Below are 18,925 nucleotides of genomic sequence, written 5' to 3' on the forward strand. Positions count from 1 at the left end.
AGTTTTTTGAGAGTAAAAGTTTGGAATAGGCAATTTAATATGTTAGGGATGAATTGTATTACATAATATAAGGGGGCTTCACCCTTGGGCTTGGGGGATTCAAACCCTAGCCTCCTACTTAGAAGTGTTGATTTTTTATCCACTGAACCACCTGTTGGGAGTTTTCAAAGAATAAATGTTGACCACACCCATTCCAAAGAGGCAATTATTTGCAACAAACGCTTTTATATATTGGTGATGAGGGTATTACATAATAGACGAGGCTATGCCCCTAGTCCAAGGGGATTTGAATTTTGATCTCCTATTCGAACTCTAATCTAGAAAGCAAGTGTAGAATAACAGCTTTGTCTCTAACTTAGTGAATTCTTTTTCCAATTCCAACCCAATGATTGAACAAACTAGGTGAAAAGAGTAAGGCTCAGCACGAAAATTCAAGTGCCATCAAGTGCTAGTCCCAGGCCTAAAATGGAAAGGGTTAGGCTAAAGAAGCGAGTCTAGATCCTTTATCGTACAATAAGGGTAAGGCCCACTTTAAGTACCGAACAAATGAATTAGAGATAAAACTCTCATTAGGTCCTACGCTGTCGAAGTGTGAGGAGAGCGCATACCTACGCGTGGCTTTTTTCCTGCTCATGTTAATAAATAAGTTATATAAACCTTCTTGTTGTTTTGGTAAAAGTTATATAAACCTTCTGGCTGTTGCTTTTCCAACTCGAACCATCAGAAAAGTCAAGCAACGTGCCAAAACGGTAACAACCATGGAATGAATCAATGGACCAATCCATCCAGAGTGAGTCAATTAGGATTTAATTACAGTCAAGCTTTACAAAAATGGCGTTTCAATCAATCCCATCCACATATATAAAATCGAATCAGCCTCAGGGACGTTTTATTCCACACCTACGAGGCTACGCACCAACCTTTCCTTTCGAATAAAAAATTATAGGGTTTAACTGAAACTCCCGATTCCCACCAAAACTGATCTAACTGGCTGTAGATATTCAAACTTTCCTCGCAGCTCTCTGTGATTCTGTGAAGATTCAACACTGTAATGGGAACTGTTCTCGACTCCCATTTCTTCGCCCTCACTGCTATTGTCACTGTAAGACACACACACCCTCTCTCGCTCTCTCGCTCTCTCATGTTTGTTGATGTTTCTTTTGTCAATTTTGAGACTTTTGTTTTGTATTTTGCAGGTGGGTTATCAGTTCTTTTTCTTCATTATTACAGCTCTTCTTAAGTTCGACAAAGTCACTGATTTTGCTGGTATTGATATTCTGTTTTGTCTGTTATTTCAGAAATGATTACTTTGTATGGCTCTACTATTTCATTTGAAAGTTAACTACTTCAAGTGGGCAGTGGTGTTTTTTTTTGGTTTTGGTTTTTTTTCTTCTTCTTCTGCCTCTCTCTCTCTCTCTCTCTCTCTCTCTCTCTCTCTCTCTCTCTCTCTCTCTCTCTCTCTCTCTCTCTGTTTTTTTCTCTTTCCCTCAATGTTTCTTCTTCATTACGTTGTCTTTTATTCTGTTTTTTCTTTTTTGTCCTGCTTTATTGGCTTCATCTTCTTGGGCAGTTATAATTTGTGTAATCTCTGGTAATTTCTTGTTAGTACAATCTTGTGTCTGAACGATAGTTACTACTATTTTTGGCAGGGAGCACCAACTTTATTATACTTGCCATATTGACTCTGGTTTTGAAAGGCACATGGCATTTTCGACAGGTAGAGCATCTTTCTCCTCTGTGATTGGTTATACACTCAGCCATGGAGTCCTTGTTTATTTGTTTTCTATAACCTCTGGAGTTGTATCTTCATATGCTGCTGTCTGTTTATGAAAAGTATTTTGCACTGCTATATAACTGACATCTGAACAAGTAACTTCTGGACTATCTGATTGTATGATGTAGTTTCTTTTAGAAAGAAATCTTCCTTGCTGCTTTTCTAACACCTTGTTGTCTCTTATGCCGTTAGCCACTTCGCTGCATCAAGTGCGAGGACTGATGCAATTTAGTGATTGATGAAAAGACAATACATATAGACGATATAGTTCGCTGCTCACTAGTTCAAGTTGAATCTCAGATCCCCATTTGTTAATGCCTGTCCACATATTATATTTGTGATTTCTAGAAATTTATTGGCATTGAAATGACTGTATCTTCCCTTCTCAAAAATCAGGCACCACCTCTGCTCTGAGGTTGACCTGCCTGCTGATTAGAGGAATTTGAGGGACAAGTCCAGTCTTTTTAATATCATCAGGTCATTTGAGTTTGACCTTCCAGTTCAATTGAGTTTACTTGATCTTCCCATTCGCCAGTCCTCTCCAGTCTGGTCTTAGAACTGTATTCCCTGGTTCACTCTGGCTTCTGAACTACCAAGTTGAGTCATATCACACTGGGTAAGAAAATCTGTGGAAATTGCTGATTGATATTAATACTTAGTTTTGGAAAGTATGTGGTTTCCTATTTTATGCTTCTCCTTCATGGGTGGGTGAATTCCAGGTCTTGTTAGGCGTTTCATAAACATTTCCTACAAAGTTGATAGAAGAGCATCATCACCTGGAAATTTGGGGTGGTATCTGTGACATGCATTTCATGTAATCATTTGGTAGATGGGGAATTAGAATCTCCCCTCATATAGATATCAATAGATTATTTTATGGTTTATAGCATTGATGGATCATCATGAACCCATTTCTCACGAGACAAATGGGATGAGATAAATGGTAGGTGCAAACCTCTTCAGTTCAAGCAAGTTCCCTTCTTTGGGGGGGGGGGGGGAGACATTATTTCCTTACTGTAGTGTTGGGTAATTTTTTATTTTTTATGTTTCTTTTGGTCAATTATTTTCAGTGAGAGTAGAAATGTTTCGTGTATCTCATATAAATTAACCCTGCTCCAACTTTTATTGGACTTAAAGTCTTCTTTTCATACATCTGATCTAGTGACTCTATCATGCAGATAGTCTTGACTTTGCTTGTCGTGCTATGGGGTCTTCGGCTAGCACTATTTCTAGTGATGAGGTATGGGCAAGGGCGTCAAAATACATTTAATTCTGCACAATTTATATTCTTCATATAATCCTTGTTCAACACTAGGAAATGACTTGGCATAGTATTGTATGGCATTATATTTTTGTTTTAACAAAGTTGCATTCGACACATTTGGACTCAGACTTTCTTCCTGGCAAAGGAGTTGATACTTGATAGTGAGAATCTAGTAGAAAGTCAGGTATACTGAACATTCCAATAAAGGTTCAGATCCTTCACTTGGAAATAATTCTGAAGGAGCCATAGGCAAATCTACATGCAGATACTAACGAGAAAGTGTATGCAAGAATTTGATCTAATCTTACTGCAGATATGATTTTCGTGCCTATGCAGATGCCTTAATAGGCAGGTAACAGACCATTATAGAATGATGGAATGATCAATTCTATATGCCCAAATGTTTGGTCCTAGAAAAATCTCCTGACTGCTTCTTCTTCTAAGAAATTTCAACTCAAGTAGTTCTGGAATTAGTTTTCTAGAGAAATTGATAAGAATGAAAGTCACTTCAGCTGACTTCTCTTATACATACCCCACAGGAGGGTATTGCATGATAATATCTTTTCAGAAGCAATGGTATGACCAATTTATATGCAAAACTAAACTTGGGACATCTGTGAGATTCGTTTATAGTTGACAGTCAGGCAAAGTCGTTAGGATAAAGACTCAGGCATACTCTTCCTGGTCTTTTATGATTTCTCATGATTCAGCATCGCGACATCTTATCTGAAGCTATGAGTGCCTTTTAAAATGATCTCAATCTGTTTTTGTTTCATCTTTGGGACATTGCATAACTATTTTGGATGTCTCCATATTGTGGCTGTCAAATGTCTGTGTCATGTAATGTCCACTGGCACTGAGGCTTTTATGTCTCTACAATTGGTCAGTTGATGGCTTTATTTGTAAGTGCCTACTCCTATGTATGAAATATATAATGTCACAAGTTCAAATGCTTATTTGGTTGTGATATCCTGCTTCTTCATCTGTGGGGAATCTGCACATTGCCTTTTCAACAGGTATTTCTTATCTTAATGGACAATATTAGACTAAGAAGGTTGTTCTGACATGCAGAATCTTGAAGTGGGGGGAAGACCGTCGTTTTGACGAAATGCGCTCTAAATTAGGGAAATTGGCAGTTTTCTGGACATTCCAGGTTTTATTGGTTTTCCTATTTTTCATTACTGAAATCACTCATAGTCATTAGCCATAACACAATTAAGACTTTAAGAGATCAGTAGATCTTGCTAATTTTGAATTGGATGAACTGCAAAATTCAGGGAGTTGTCGGAATTTTGTTCTCAGTGCAGTTTCCATTTCTGACAGGCTGTCTGGGTTTGGACTGTAAGCTTGCCTGTAACAGTTGTCAATGCAAGCGATAGAAACCCTTCTATTCAGGCTCGAGATATCATTGGGTGGATTGTGTGGTCTATAGGTTTCATAGTTGAAGCTACAGCAGATCAGCAAAAGCTTATGTTCAAGGAAAATCCAAACAACAGAGGGAAGTGGTGCAATGTTGGGCTTTGGAAATTCTCACGTCATCCAAACTACTTTGGTGAGGTAATTTCTCCAAGATGACATGAAATGTCGATCTGGTGATGTCCTTTATCAACCATCTAATTTTAGATAAGCAACAGTTGGAGGTCCTTCATCTAAGTTAGCATGTATTTTTATAGATATAGGTTGATTCCAAGGTTTGAGGTTTCAGTGTTCAATCATGATTTCAACCATATGGTCAAAACATTAATATTTCAGGTTTTTACTGAATCTTGGTGCATTTCATCTGCCAATCTCATTTTGAATATTTTGGTGGTCAAATGACATTTGGCACAAAAATTTAAGGAAACCCCAATTAAAAAAAAATCTAAACATTTTGGGATATTTAGATTTCATAACACACTCAAAATGGTAATTGGGTTACCTACCCTAGGTTGGTATGTCATACCTTGCTGTATAAAATGTAGCTTATTCTACATTTATAGATAGTTTAATTTTAGAACACTCAAAATTCAATTGAACCAACAAAATTGTGGATTTTTATCTCCCCACCCCCCCCCCCCCAAAAAAAAAAAAGAAAAAGGAAAGAAAAGGAAACCATTTAATATTGCAGAATGTTGAATTGTTACTGTCAAGCATTATTAAAAGTTAAATACAAGATTATTTTTGTATAGCCAACATTGAAAAACCTCTACAAAATCGTTCTCCAACTCTATGTCAATAGCACATAAAATTCCGGAAGGCTGGAAACCTTTGTGGAGAGTGGGTATACATTACATTTGAATTTTGCACAAATCTTGCTCAGATTGCTGTAAATCATCATTATAGATATATTTTTAGTTCTACCAAGAAATGTAGATGATTTGGTAAAAGAATACCAAGTCTGGTTATTTGTTTGTTTATTTGTGTATTTTAGTTTTCCTCCCTAACAAGCAAAACCACTCAAAACCCTTGAATTCAGTCAGGGTGGTGCTTTTATATGCACTGATTGGTCCCAAAGCCAAGTCAAAATGAAATCTTCAACCAAAATTTCTCAACCCATGATCATGCACTATTTTGTAATAACTTTGACCATGAAACCAAGTTTAAACCAAATTCAGCTGAAATTATGAAACTTTGGTCAAAAGTCTGCATACTTAGTGAGTCAGCTTGCTTTTCATTTCAGAAAATATTCGAAAAAGAAGCTTCAAACCCTGTTCTGTAGGTCCAGAATCACACTCACTCCAAGGCAATCACATTTAGTTTAGATGAGTTCAATAAACATTTATAGTGTGAAGTGCAATGGTCTATGTTGTTTGTTGACATTGTTGTTTTGGTTCAAGTGCCTAGATAGGATGAAAATTCAAGTAGGAGATTGCCTTAGAAATGAAAGACATTTAGGATTATCCCAAAGAAAAAATATATAGTGCGTTAAAATATAGATGGCAAGAGAGTGGTTGAGATAGAACTTCAGCAATGTTCCAAGGTTACTGATTCCTCCCCCCCACCCTTGATGCAGAATTGAAGACATATTTACGAAAGAAGAAGCCCAATGGGTTAGGCCCATCAAAGGCCTAAAGTTGTCACCTGAACCAGCCCATGGCTTTTATGGGCTAGGGCTGTTTTAGTGGGTTAAAGTTAGCCCACATATGTTGAACTTCATAGTCTAGACCTAAGCCTAAGTCTAGTTTTTAGAAAGTCAATAAAAGGGGCTTTAGTTTGAAAATAAGAGAACTCATTGTCAAAAGAGTTCTCCTTTGTCAAGAGTTAGGTAGTAGTTGAGTCATTAATAGGTAGGTGGTGTTAGCTAGTGGTTGGATGTTGCCATTAATATTTATGTCTCTTTAGAATGCTATATAAAGAGACTTATGTAAGTGGTGAAAAAACAACTTATGAATTGAAATCAAATTGCTTGCTAGCATTCCTCCTCTTTGGAGAACCCTTGTGTTTGATCAAGGTAGGTTGGTGTTCGATCCAATCGATCCACCTTGCGGTGTGAAGCCCGGGTGTTACTTTGTTGTCCTTATTGTTCTCTTAATTCTCTTATATTGTTCCATCCATTCTTCTTTATAGCATACTGCTGTTTTGAAGACCTAGTTAGTCCTTGTTCTTAAACCAATATCCTTGTTCTACCACTTCGGTTTTCAGCCTTCCATTATATCTGAATTTTATCTACCTTAAGTCCATCAAATTTGCAATTGTCTCCCTGTGAAAAGGTCCTATTTGGCTACTGTTTTGATCTTTCAAATACAGTACTACATTAACCCTCTTCCCAAAAAAAAGCTGGGAATGGGGATATGAAGGGGAGCCAAAACAGTTTGGATAATAGGGAGGTGTTACACTCAGGTCTGATTTCGTATTTGTTCTGTTAGCAAGTTTTGGAAGACAGATGTGGTCTTGTTTGTTGATTTGTTCAATGGATGATCAGTAATTTCAGAGGGAGTTGCTCACTTGCTCTAGAAGTTTGGTGCAAACTCTTCAATGTTAAAACAGAAAGGTAAATGGATTTTATGTAGCTGGCTGTGAGTGAATACAGTGGCTTTCCAAATCTAGACTGCAGTGCTAACAGAAGTGAGTGGTTCAATTGTTCAAGTTTTTAATTTTTTGTAGCTAGCATAGAGGTAATCTCAGTAACTGGCACTTGGAAAGGGATGATTTTCTGCATATCATTTGCAGATCCATACTTTTGAACTTGACATCATGTGGTTGCCCAATTAGAATGATGTGACTGGAGGCTGTCATCAAGTTTATTCTGGAGTTCCAGCTGGTCTTGGGTCAGAAACTGGGTTTTCAGAGAAGGTTCACCAGTCAAAACCTTCACCATAGAGGGATTCATGGGTGTTACCTTCTGCCAGTAGAGAAAGGCAATTATTGGGAATGAACTTATCTAAACCTACAGAAGATTCAAAATGATTATAGGTAATGGTTTTATATTCCATTTATAATTGCTCTGTTTAGACCCAGGAGTGATGGGAGCCTCATGCACTGGATATGCCCTTTTTAAGAATATCTGAAGCAATTGTTTGCTTACTTTAAACCACTGAAGACCACCAAACTTGCTAAAAACAACAACTATTAGTTCAGTCATGACCTGCCTTTTACTTTCTGATCATTGCAGCCAAAACTAACATTTACATCCTAATCTTTTGGGACCTGATTACCAGAATCTAGCTGAACCAACTTGACACAGTTACATCACATACAGTCCTGGTGATGTGTAAAATACAGAATGCTGGAAGACTCTAACAAGATAGTATTGTTTTAATTTTGTCATTTTGGTCATAGTCATCAGTATATGTGAATGATATCCACAGATTCCTTTTCTTTCTTTTGGTGAGTGTATCTACAGATTTCACATCTTACAGACTGATTTAATCTATACAACGGAATATAACCCCCTTTTTTCAAACTATTGTTATTTGCAGATTTTACTCTGGTGGGGTATCTTTGTGGCTTCTGCACCAGTATTAGAAGGCGCCGAATGGCTTGTAATCCTAGGACCTATCTTTCTCACTTTGTTACTTCTCTTTGTCAGTGGCATACCATTACTTGAGGTTCGTTTTTTCATTTTATTAAATACAGCTGGACTACAAAGACCACAACATCTTATACGGTCTTGCTAATAATGGTTCACACTTATATTGAAGCAGGAATCAGCAGATAAGAAGTTTGGTAATGTGGCTGAGTACAAGATTTATAAAAGAACAACTAGGTCTATCACATCTTTCCTTGTTTTCTTATCATTTGAATTGTAGAATCAAGTACTGATGCCAATTTATTGTGTTCCAGCCCCCTCATTCTGCTGCCGTCAGTTGTTTATGGGAACTTGCCTGCATGGTTCAAAGCAGCTTTCCTTTTGGAGTTACCTCTCTATAGTCGAAATCTTCCTCAAAATGAAATATCCAACTTGTAAGGGTTATGGCTCAAATGCTTAGGCATCACCCCCCCCCCCCCCAAGTCTTGTAACATATTTGCATTAGCCTACCCACATATATTATTTATTGTATTGAGTTCATTTCTTTGAAGGCATTCAAATCTTTGCGAGGTACAGGAAGAAGGCAGCAAGGGACTGAATATGGGTTAATCACTTGGATGATCCTAATTGACCCGTTAATCACTTGATGACCTTGGATTCAACAACTGTTTCACTCTGTTGCACATTTGTTTCTGTTTTGCCATTATCTTCCAATTGCACATGATGAAGCTCTTGCTGGGGAGATGACAAATGTAGACCTGCAATTTATGTGTGTATATTTTGTGGATGGATGAGTCTTCGTTCTGCTATACAAAGCAACTTTGGGGTTTGTTCAGATTTTTATATCTTGAATCTGGGGCTGTTCTTTCAATTACATGTTTGATGATTATTGTTCCTTGTTTTTCCTTTGGAAGTTCGTGAATTTAATCTGTTTTCCATAATTTTGTGGATGATTTTTCCCTATTTCCTTAGTGTACGAATTGTTCAACACAGTAGAGAAATCACACTTCGAAAACAGAGAACACTTGAATGCCATGAAAACACTTGAATGACATACGCAGCCATGTAAGATCAAGCCTTGAATTACCAGGGGTATATGTTTAGCGACCATGGTCGTGCAAATTCATCAAGTTGCCCTAATATGGAGAATCAACCTAACCAATATTTTTCTTCTAGTTCTTCTTTGACGGTTTAGTTTTGGTTTTAAAGAAAAAGATATCCCATGTAAGTCTAGGCTTGTTTTCTTTTTCCACACTTGAATATCCAACTTTCTCACTGCAGACATAAGCACAACCACACTACATATAATGGCCATCAGAGAACCTCCATTAAAGTGCCTCTTCATATATTTACAATTTCAATATTTTATTTCTGCCAAGTTTACTCAGCACAAGTTATGGAGTAACTGCTACTCTCCAGAAGCTGTAGTAGTGTAAATAAATAACTAGACATGAGTTAGTTGCCTCCAGTTTTATTGATGTTCTCCAAGGAGATGATGGCTCCAGATTTGGCATACTCAGATGGTTGAGAATGTGACATGAGAATATATACAACCCAGAAATGAAGACATACAAGGTAAACCACAGACCACAATTTTGCTGCTGGATTCCTCCGGATAAATGCAGCTCCTGCTGAAAAGATAGCTTCCAACTGCAGAAGCAGTGATCCAAAGTGCTGTCCTCCAGATCGGATTCTGGCCTTAAGAGAAGGCTTAAAACCTGAATTGGAAACACCCCAAATCCCTGCTTCCAAGACACTGCTTACCGATGGGTCTTCCAAATCGGCCAATATGATTGCTGAATTGTTTTTGTCTAGCATTCTTGAAACTGCCTGCAAAGTGCAACAAAAATATTGAATCCTTGCTTATTATGGAGAAAATTTAGTGGTAGTAAAAAGTAACTAGAAGCTCCTCAAACAACAGCTTACCTCTATCCTGAACAACAGTGTTGCCTTCTCTGAGGAAAGGGCCTCAACCTGATTTCAGAGCCACACTTCAAATTATAAGTATCTTTCTGGTATGTTGGTATTTGAACTGAAATATACAGGATGTCTGAATAAAAGACTAGCAATACATGGAAGAATATAAGTGATGCAAATACTGAACATCCAATGCACAAGCTATAAAATTGTATCAAGTGTTTTTATACAACTATCTATTCAACCAAAAATGGGGGGAACAAGAAGGAAAGAGATTCTTTTCTTTTCTTTCTTCCTGTTCCTTTCTTTTTGGCCAAGTGTGGGGGAGGGGTGGAGGACCAGGTAGAGAGTTTTAGTGCAGAACCCACCTAGAGGAAGAGGGCTAAACAATATCAGAGATAGGATGAGTAATCCAAATTTTTAGAAGCCATTGTGTAAGGAATAAGTGAAGGAGATCTGATGTTCAGGAGAAAAACCTGAGCTTGTTTCTGAATTAAATGATCAGTCAACTGCCCAAGCCTTCTCTTGAGTTCAATTTCAACTTCAGTAGGATTCTCTATTTCTTTTTGTGTCATTTCAATGTTTTCTTCTAGCTTCTTTGCCTGTAAAGGAAAAGAAAATAGTTAGTTTCAGAAGGCAGCATACTGAACAACCTCCTTTTTCCATGTCAATAGCCCAGCATATAGGAAGTCTGGGGTGTAGGTAGAAAATGCATATGCTAGTATGATGGAATGATTGATGAAGAATTCAATAATCAAATTGAATTTAATAAGCCATCTGTAATCTCAGCTATTCTACCAGGCAAGATAGATGAACACCAAAGGAATATTAATGAAACTAATCCCACCATTCATCAGGAAAATCCCTGAAAGTTCTTGTTATATTGTTTAACTCCAAGAACACCATTGCAAGTACCAATCATAACAGTGACATCAACAAAATACCTTGGTAGCTGTGTTGCTATAACACTAACCTTCTCTTGAAGTCGTCTCATCTTATCACACACAAAAGAGTACTCTGTCTCAAGTATCTCCCGTTCAAATTCAACTCCTTTTGAAGCTTCCAACTACCAACAAAATAATAGAGGAAAGCAAAGAAGTAACAAGATGATAAGAAAAATAAAATTTTTCTTAATAATCTGGCTAAGAAAAACTATTAACTACACAATTCCCAAAGTCACACCAGAAATGGCGTATCAGTAGAAATTTTAATTATGGGTTAGAAAAACACTGACAAATCCAAACAACTACCTGAGAGATTACTCACTTGGTTTGATGATATACAATCAGGATAAACCTTGGACATTCTCCTCCTGAGATCTAAACAGCAGGAAAAGGTTATTAAAAGAAGACTTAAAAAATTATCAGGAGAGGTTGAGAATGCTGCCTGCTCCACGTATGTGAAAAATAAAAGAGGCAGCATGCTCCTTTCCATGGAATGTAGGAGAGAGAGACACAGGATGGGCATCCACACTTTTCATATAAATAATATATCTTAGTTTTGTCGTTATGAAATGCATTTTTGACTAGAACACTAGACATGCTACTGATCATGTTCTCCAGATAACCAAACTGGAATATCTAATCTTCACCTTAAAAATAAATAAAAATTAAATAAAAAAAAAGGGAAGAAACTGGAATACCTTCTTGCACTGCTTCTTTCAATTCAATATCTTGTTGAATTGCTGCTACACGGTCAACCTGTTAGCCAAAAAAGAAGATGCAAATATGTGAGAACACTTAACAGAGATTTCAATTACACGAAGTTCTAAGTGGTTGATCAACAGATAATGCTAAGTTTCTATAGTTTTGCTAGTCAAAAAACTGGGTATGCTGGTAAAAATATTACATTTTCTTTTCTCCCAACAAGGAAACTAACAAAGGGTTATAGCTAAATGAGGTTCTATACAAGGACCATTCTTCTCCAATCAACTCCAAGCCATACTTACTAGTCCTAAGCCATGAATGTCTTCTTTCCTCACTGCTTCTCCTAGTGCCATTATAGGCCTTCTCCTATAACTTTTAGCTTTTCTTATCTGAATCAATATCCATACTCATTACACTCCAAGGCTTATGTTGCACATCCCATGCCATTAACTGTCTCACAACCTCTAATGTATCAACGCTACTCCTAAATTGGCTCTACTTTGTTTTATCCTTCTTTTATATGTTCAAGTTTTTCCAGTTGTCCATACCAACTTCCTCATTTTGGCAACAATTAGTTTGCTTATACGTTGTTTCTTCACTGCCCAACAGCAGTTCCATCATTATTGGTTGCAAACCCATCCTATTAAAATATAGGAATGTGTCAATCACAACACTCCAGGCACATCTCTCCAGTTCATTCACCCTATTCCAATTCTTTGTGAAACATTGTCCTCAATTTATTTAAAGGCTGAACCTAGAAGGCTTAAATTTTGCTTTACAACATCTCCCTATCATCAAATTTTCACCACTATACTTTTGATCCTTTTGATCTTTATAATTCCAAGTTTGCATTGAGCCTTGGTTTTGTTTAATCTACCAAAATAATTTGATCGGAAATAAAAAAACTCCAAGGGATCTGATCTCAAATGCTTTTAGTCAGCTTATCTACAAATATAGCATCCAAATACATGAACCTTAAAGCAAATCAGAATAAAACAACCCTATCGACAATTCTACCCTTGTACCTATATTACAAAAACTCAGAGCGGAACCTTCATATATCCCAATTGAAATCGGGGACTACGATCTCCATCTCCACCCCCAAGACATGCAGTTCATACGCTACTCACTATCCCATCTATACCCTGTCAACCAAAATCCTGCTTATTTTTCTTAAGTTCTTTTCTTCTCCAACATTTTAACCTCTCTCAGGACCCATTCCACAAGCATTTTTCTAATTTGATAAAAACCAAGATACTTCTTAGTTGAAAATCTTTCCATTAGATTCTTCAAAGAAACTAAAATAGTTTCTATGGTTGATCCTCCATGCACAAATCAAGCCAATGGTCTTATAACCAGGGTAAGTATGAGAACTGTTAAGATATGAGACAATATGGGGTCACTCCTAGCATGATATAGTTGGTTAATATCTTTAGTCCTTTTCTTTTACCTTCCCACTTAGTCTAGTACTTTATTCACTAAGTTAGAGAGAGACTAGGATAATAGGAATTTTATTTCCATAAAGGCTATGCTTTCTAACTGGTTGTTTTAGTCCTCACTCTTCATACATGATGGATTGAAGAAGTAATCAATTGGCTGCTCTTTGCGTTGCAGTACCATTTCTTTCTTCTTCTATTCTCTCTTCTCACCACTTACAGATTCTGGGTTTGTCACAAGAACCTCTACAATGAAAACGCATTAACAACCCCAATATATAGACCAATGAAAGCACCATATTAAATATTAACTGTGTAGAAATAAGGGAAAATTTCTCAGATGGTCAGATTTTAAAAAACAAATTTACTCAATAAGATATTTTTGAAAAAGTTTTACTCAAATGGATTCTATTTTAGAAAAATAATTATCAAATCCAGAATTTTGTAATAATTTTTCCCGCCCAACTAATATTCTACCATGAACTACCCAAACTACCCTCAAATCTTTCATTGCAAACGATGAAACTGACGAATGATAGGAGGACTGAGAGCTACAAAGACAAGATGTTGTTGGCCATAGAATTGCCTAGAGTGTGAAGGAATTCGTAAGCACTTCTCACAAGTTTTTATATAAAAGACTTGAGGGTAATTTGGGTAGTTCATGGTAAAATATTAGTTGGGCAGGAAAAATTATCACAAAATATGGGATTCGGTAATTATTTTAAAAATTAAGATCAATTTAAGTAAAACTTTTTTTAAAATATCTTATTGATTAAATCTTTTTTAAATCTGACCATCCAGGAAAATTTCCCTAGAAATAATGGCTAAATAAACGCAAGAAGACCACCAAAAGTTATGAAATCCCTTAAATGGCTGGAAAAACCCTGTAAAAAAGTTATGAAAAAGAAAAAAAAAAGACAGCCTTACACAGAATAATATAAATATGGAAACGAAAAATCCCACAGAACTAATAAAAAGAAGTCTTGCTCAATTTGGAGGATGGCATCTCCAAATTGTTTAAGCCATATAATGCACAGTTATACATTCTGAATCACATAAGAATTGAAAAGGAACAAAATACAGCTCAATTTCAATCTGATGATGAAAAAGATTGAAAATAGATGTTTCATACCTCCATATCAAGATTTCTTTGCGTAGACGCGAGAAATCTTGCAAGATTTGCATTTGCAGTCTGGGAAAATATTTACATTAGTCCAGAAAATGAACTTAAAGTGCAAGCTTTGTTCAAGCTTCCACGAAGAAAGTGCAAGCTTTGGAAACCAGAATCAGTCCTAAACCCAATAATATATCACAGCCTAGGCATAGATTAATGGATATAACTTAAAGTGGCATCATGACCTCAAGTTTAACCAAAAGTTCAAGGGCTTCCATCCTGGTATTGTTATGTTTCTGCTTCTCCAGATCAACAGCTTCCATTGCATCCATCATTCTCATCTGCAGCTCAGATGCCTAGTGAAGAAAGAAAATATAGTAACTAAAAAATTCTCAAGATTTAAGAAATGGGTAAAGAAGAAATTTAATGTCATCTGATTTCAAATTTAATGTGTAATTGGTTAGATAATCTTTCTATGGTCATTATAAACATATATTCAAGTAGAAGGGAGAATTTGTAGTCATTCATCAACTCTTGTTTTATATTGCTCATAAATTATTCATAACTGGATAGTTACTTGATCTTCATTGTTATTCTTCTTTGTAGAGTTCCTAGAATTGTGTTAGAGACTTTCCTCATTCAGTCTGTGGACCTATTACCCAAAGACCTGGTTGTTCAATTGCAAATTTTCTACAGCTGGAATTTCAGTTGATTCCAAGTTGGATAGAGTTGCTCAGGTACAGTCATAGACCCTCAAACAAACATTATTAAGGCCGTGGAACAAGATGTGAAGAATACCTCAAAGGTTAGGTTTCTACTTATTGGAGATGAGCATTCTCATAAAGTACATGGAGATATGGCTTATGGAAAAACCATAAAAATTGCCAAGACTTCTGGATCATAATATGAGTAATATCATTCATGTAAGCTCCAAATAAATCTAAGATAGAATAGATTGTGTAAGTGTTTGTCATATAAGCTTGGTATCCTTTGCTCTACTAACCCTCTACACGTTGAGGACAGTATTTGGATGTTGGTTTTGCTTCACTCTTCCATGGAAGTTCTTATGGTTCATCAGAGAGTGCAAGACTTTGCGGCTCAATTGTGGCTACTACTGGTCGGTTTCATTTGGTGTTGTTTGTGGTTTATGCTTGATGATGCTCAAAAAGTGTTTCCCCCATCACCCCCTAAAAACCAATCCACTTAAAGGAATAGCATTTATGGCAAGGACTCTTATCTCTAAAGATTTATGGAACACTAACATTCAGGGAAAATGTCTATGGCTACATGTTTCAGACAGATATTTACCACAGTATTACAAATGCAAAAATAACTATGGAAGGTACTTGTTTTCGAAGTTAAGATATACAAGTCTGATATATTTCCAAAAACGAGACAGCACAAGGTTCATTCTTAACCAGTAATGAAGCCAAGAAGGAAAGTAAACAGAACATATACAACAAGAATTACAATAAGCACATGGTATAACCTCTTGTGCTTGTTGCTGTGCCCTTTCTTCAAGTAGTTTTTCTAGGCTCTGCTTCTCTCCCTCCAATCTGGCAACAATGTTCTCACGCTCTTTTATGGCTTCAATAGCTTTTGCAGCGGCTCTCTCAGCCACAATCCGTTCCCTCTGCTTTGCCTTTTGGCTCTTCTCTTGCGTTCATTTTCTGAATCAGAAGATGAAGCTGAGCCTGTGTCTGTTTCAGACTCTTCATCACTTGATAATGAGGAATGTCTCGGCAATTCATGAGTAACAGAACTACCCGTATCTGCATTTGACTTATGGATCTTCCTTAAAGAACTCCTAAGTGCATCGTGACCACCACCAGGTTGCCTCTTTGTGTCAACTATGCGATCAAGTGTACCTGAGATTGATTCAATTTCTGTTCTGTCAACTGGTTGTTGAAAAGCATTACTCCCTGCACCAGCTTTTTCAATATAATTTACAAAATGAGATTGCTTTCCATCCCCATCGGGTTCGAGGACACCCTTCGAGTCATCGCTTCCATCACCTTTGGGTCGTGACAAAAGATTAGCTCCTGTTTCTCTCCCTTCAACATAAGATTCACCATTTTTATATTCAGAACTGGCTTTTGTTTGCACATACTCAGACAAACCCAATCCATCCCCATCACTCCGCCTGGCATCTGGGGAAGAAACACCATTCTTTGCTTTGTACCCTGGCACGATGTCCGACCTCCTAGTAGATTTGGAAACACTCACATGCCTGTTATGGTTTTTCTTCATTTCAGATGAGAAAGAAATTGAACCAGAATGCCCCTGCTTTCTTTCGCCCTTCCCGTTGGACCGATTAACAGCAGAGGGTGATGGCTGCTTGGGAGAACCAAGCAATTCTGTCCAGTCACTGTCTGTAAGAGTTGGCATAGGCAACGGAACCGGCTTAAGAGTTTTGCTAAATTTCCTATCTTGGTTTGTATCCGAATTGAAATCTGAGCGTAAGTGTCCATTGAAATCATTGTTGTCGGGTTTCTTCTTCTTCAACTGATCCTTCAAAGGAACAACACCTCCAGCTTTCGGCTGGGTTTCAATATTCAATTCATCAAACCGTGACTTCTCATTCTTCCCAAGAGAATCAGCTGCCTGTTGATCAATCTGAATCACCAGGGAAAAGAATTCAAATTCACCGAAAGAAAAGAACTTTCATTTAAAAGGTAAATAATACGATTTCTCAACCTGAAATGAAGAAGCATAACTGGAAGGTAAAATGAAAATTCCAACTGATTATAAGAAAACGAAATGCTTGCCTGTTGAAGGAGGGTTTCTGCAACTTTGAGTTTGGAGGAGATCCATCTCGCCATGATCGTAGGAACAAAACGTCCGTTGCAATCTTTCGAAGTAGTTAGTCTTCCAATTGGTTATCATTCACACATGGTGCATTTCAGAGAACTTGCAACAGTGATTAGTGGTTGAATCGAGGAAAACGAGAGAGAAAAAGTAATGAAAACGAAAAGAATAGAGGATGGAATGGAGGATCAAGTGTCTTTCGCCAAAAAAATTTGTTGCAGATAAAAATGGTGAGACGTTACTTGACCTTTCAACTCTTCTATCCGAATCTACGAGGGAAGGGAACAGTAACCCATCCGGCCTTAACACAGCCCGCCGGGCCACCGGGTTGCACGTTTTAAGGGATAAATGAATTATCAGAGTCCGGATCTGCGACCCGTCGATTTACCACCACAAAAAACAGGGGGGGGGGGCCAGGATGGTGATGGGAGGGTTATTTTCTTTTTCTTTCTTTTTTTATATTTTCAGTGGTGGGGCCCACCTTTTTTGTGGTGGAAAACCCGTCGGGGGTGATGATCCGGATTCGAATTATCATGAATTTGGATCTACTCCACCTAGCCGGTCGATAACAATCATACATTCATTCGACCCACGTTCACAGGTCTACTTGATACTACACTCATGTGAGTATGAATGGATAGATTAGAGTAGAGGATCTGGAATCAAGATAGACTAATTGGATTGGATTCAGAAGCCTGCCTTGGTCCCACACTTATGTATCAATGTATAAGCTCAATGGAAAGGATCTAGACTCAAAATAGACTAACTAGATTGGATTTTGCTTTAATGGTGTGTCTAATGTGATGGTGCTCATGCACATGGTTTTTTGAGTGGCTGAGATTTAACAGAATCTACGTGGTGTACATCTAATAGTGGGCACCACAAACACTCTTACGTTAGAGGATAGTCAGAGGTGGTCGAAATTATTATAACATTAAAAACACATCATTTATATGCAACAATCAGCTGGAATAGCTCAGTTGGTTAGAGCGTGTGGCTGTTAACCACAAGGTCGGAGGTTCAAGCCCTCCTTCTAGCGATTTAATTTTTCCTCCGTCACACTATTTATTATATGGATATTTTTTAAATTAAACAATAATTTAAATGTTTTCAGTGATAAATTTGATAAATATATTTAATGAAAATTCAATTTCAATGAAATTTGCTCTATATTAATTAAAGGTAATTTAGTTTCAATGAAATGTGCTCTATGGTAATTAAAGTGCTAATTTAGTTCAACTATAAGTAAGGTTAGTGATATTTATCTTTATTTTAATTTTAAAAAATAAAAACTGAAAAAGTATCCAGTGAAATTAAAAACGTGGACGGCAGGATTCGAACCTGCGCGGGCAGAGCCCACATGATTTCTAGTCATGCCCGATAACCACTCCGGCACGTCCACCAGATGTGTTCAAAGATTGTTTATTCTTATATTTAATAGATTTTTAGTTTTTTGCATTTATATCCCAATAACTAGTTATTTACCATGATGCAAATGGTTCGAGTAGAAGGATGATTTTGGAGCAATAGTAAAGATTGCTTCATCCGGCGGCACCTATATTAGTAATATTCTCCCCACCCTATATATAAACTCTTCGGATTCACAAAAAAAAAAAAAAAATTGCTTCATTATGATCAAGCGATCATGCATACATTATGAATACATGATCCTCCCCAAGTTGTGGGAACGCTTAATTAAAATTACATCGGATAACCAATTATGGTGTAATGTGTCCATTTTCCATTTGGCATGGTACGTACTTTAGAATTCACATGCATAACTAATAAGAGAATGAAAACTTTGACCTTTTCGACCTATTAATGCATTTTTTTTTATGAACAAATAATATATTAAAGAGAAATGAACAAACAATACCCGTGTTTAGGAGGAAGACCGAAAAGAAATGTTAAGACCCCTAGATACAACAATGAGCCTATTCCTTGGAGTATCATCTATCACGAGGATGGGAGAGGCAACAAGCCTAGAAGAAATATAAAAATAGATGGTATTTTAAATC

The 18,925-nt window shown here is 37.0% G+C and overlaps 2 protein-coding genes and 2 non-coding genes across 5 annotated transcripts; 2 read left to right on the forward strand and 2 right to left on the reverse strand.

Moving 5' to 3' along the window:
- The first annotated feature begins 900 nt into the window (after positions 1-900).
- Positions 901-8,881, forward strand: LOC149001200 (uncharacterized). 2 transcript variants are annotated; one of them, XM_089139034.1, is made up of 10 exons: positions 901-1,102; positions 1,197-1,266; positions 1,650-1,717; positions 2,953-3,014; positions 4,110-4,191; positions 4,362-4,595; positions 7,937-8,065; positions 8,162-8,223; positions 8,301-8,420; positions 8,538-8,881. In XM_089139034.1, exons 1-10 carry the CDS (start codon positions 1,052-1,054, stop codon positions 8,593-8,595), a joined length of 936 nt encoding a protein of 311 aa, XP_088995160.1. In that variant the 5' UTR covers positions 901-1,051; the 3' UTR covers positions 8,596-8,881. The 2 variants fall into 2 exon arrangements, with proteins under 2 accessions (XP_088995160.1, XP_088995161.1); XM_089139035.1 differs by having other exon boundaries at positions 902-1,102; positions 8,563-8,881.
- Positions 8,882-9,085: 204 nt separating this feature from the next.
- On the reverse strand, positions 9,086-17,192 carry LOC149001201 (golgin candidate 2-like). The gene is given in 11 exon segments (XM_089139033.1): positions 9,086-9,816; positions 9,913-9,960; positions 10,380-10,505; positions 10,877-10,969; positions 11,170-11,222; positions 11,546-11,603; positions 14,118-14,177; positions 14,345-14,455; positions 15,589-15,746; positions 15,749-16,715; positions 16,868-17,192. Coding segments are annotated over 11 exon segments (2,103 nt in total). The 5' UTR covers positions 16,922-17,192; the 3' UTR covers positions 9,086-9,441.
- A 680-nt stretch (positions 17,193-17,872) lies between these two features.
- TRNAN-GUU (transfer RNA asparagine (anticodon GUU)) lies at positions 17,873-17,946 on the forward strand. Its single transcript has one exon. It is a non-coding gene; the product is annotated as a tRNA-Asn (tRNA).
- Positions 17,947-18,227: 281 nt separating this feature from the next.
- TRNAS-AGA (transfer RNA serine (anticodon AGA)) lies at positions 18,228-18,309 on the reverse strand. Its single transcript has one exon. It is a non-coding gene; the product is annotated as a tRNA-Ser (tRNA).
- Positions 18,310-18,925: the final 616 nt, after the last annotated feature.

This window comes from Hakea prostrata, chromosome 11 (assembly GCF_041222555.1).
Source record: "Hakea prostrata isolate BN-2017 chromosome 11, UWA_Hpros_2, whole genome shotgun sequence".
Classification (NCBI taxonomy): domain Eukaryota; kingdom Viridiplantae; phylum Streptophyta; class Magnoliopsida; order Proteales; family Proteaceae; genus Hakea; species Hakea prostrata.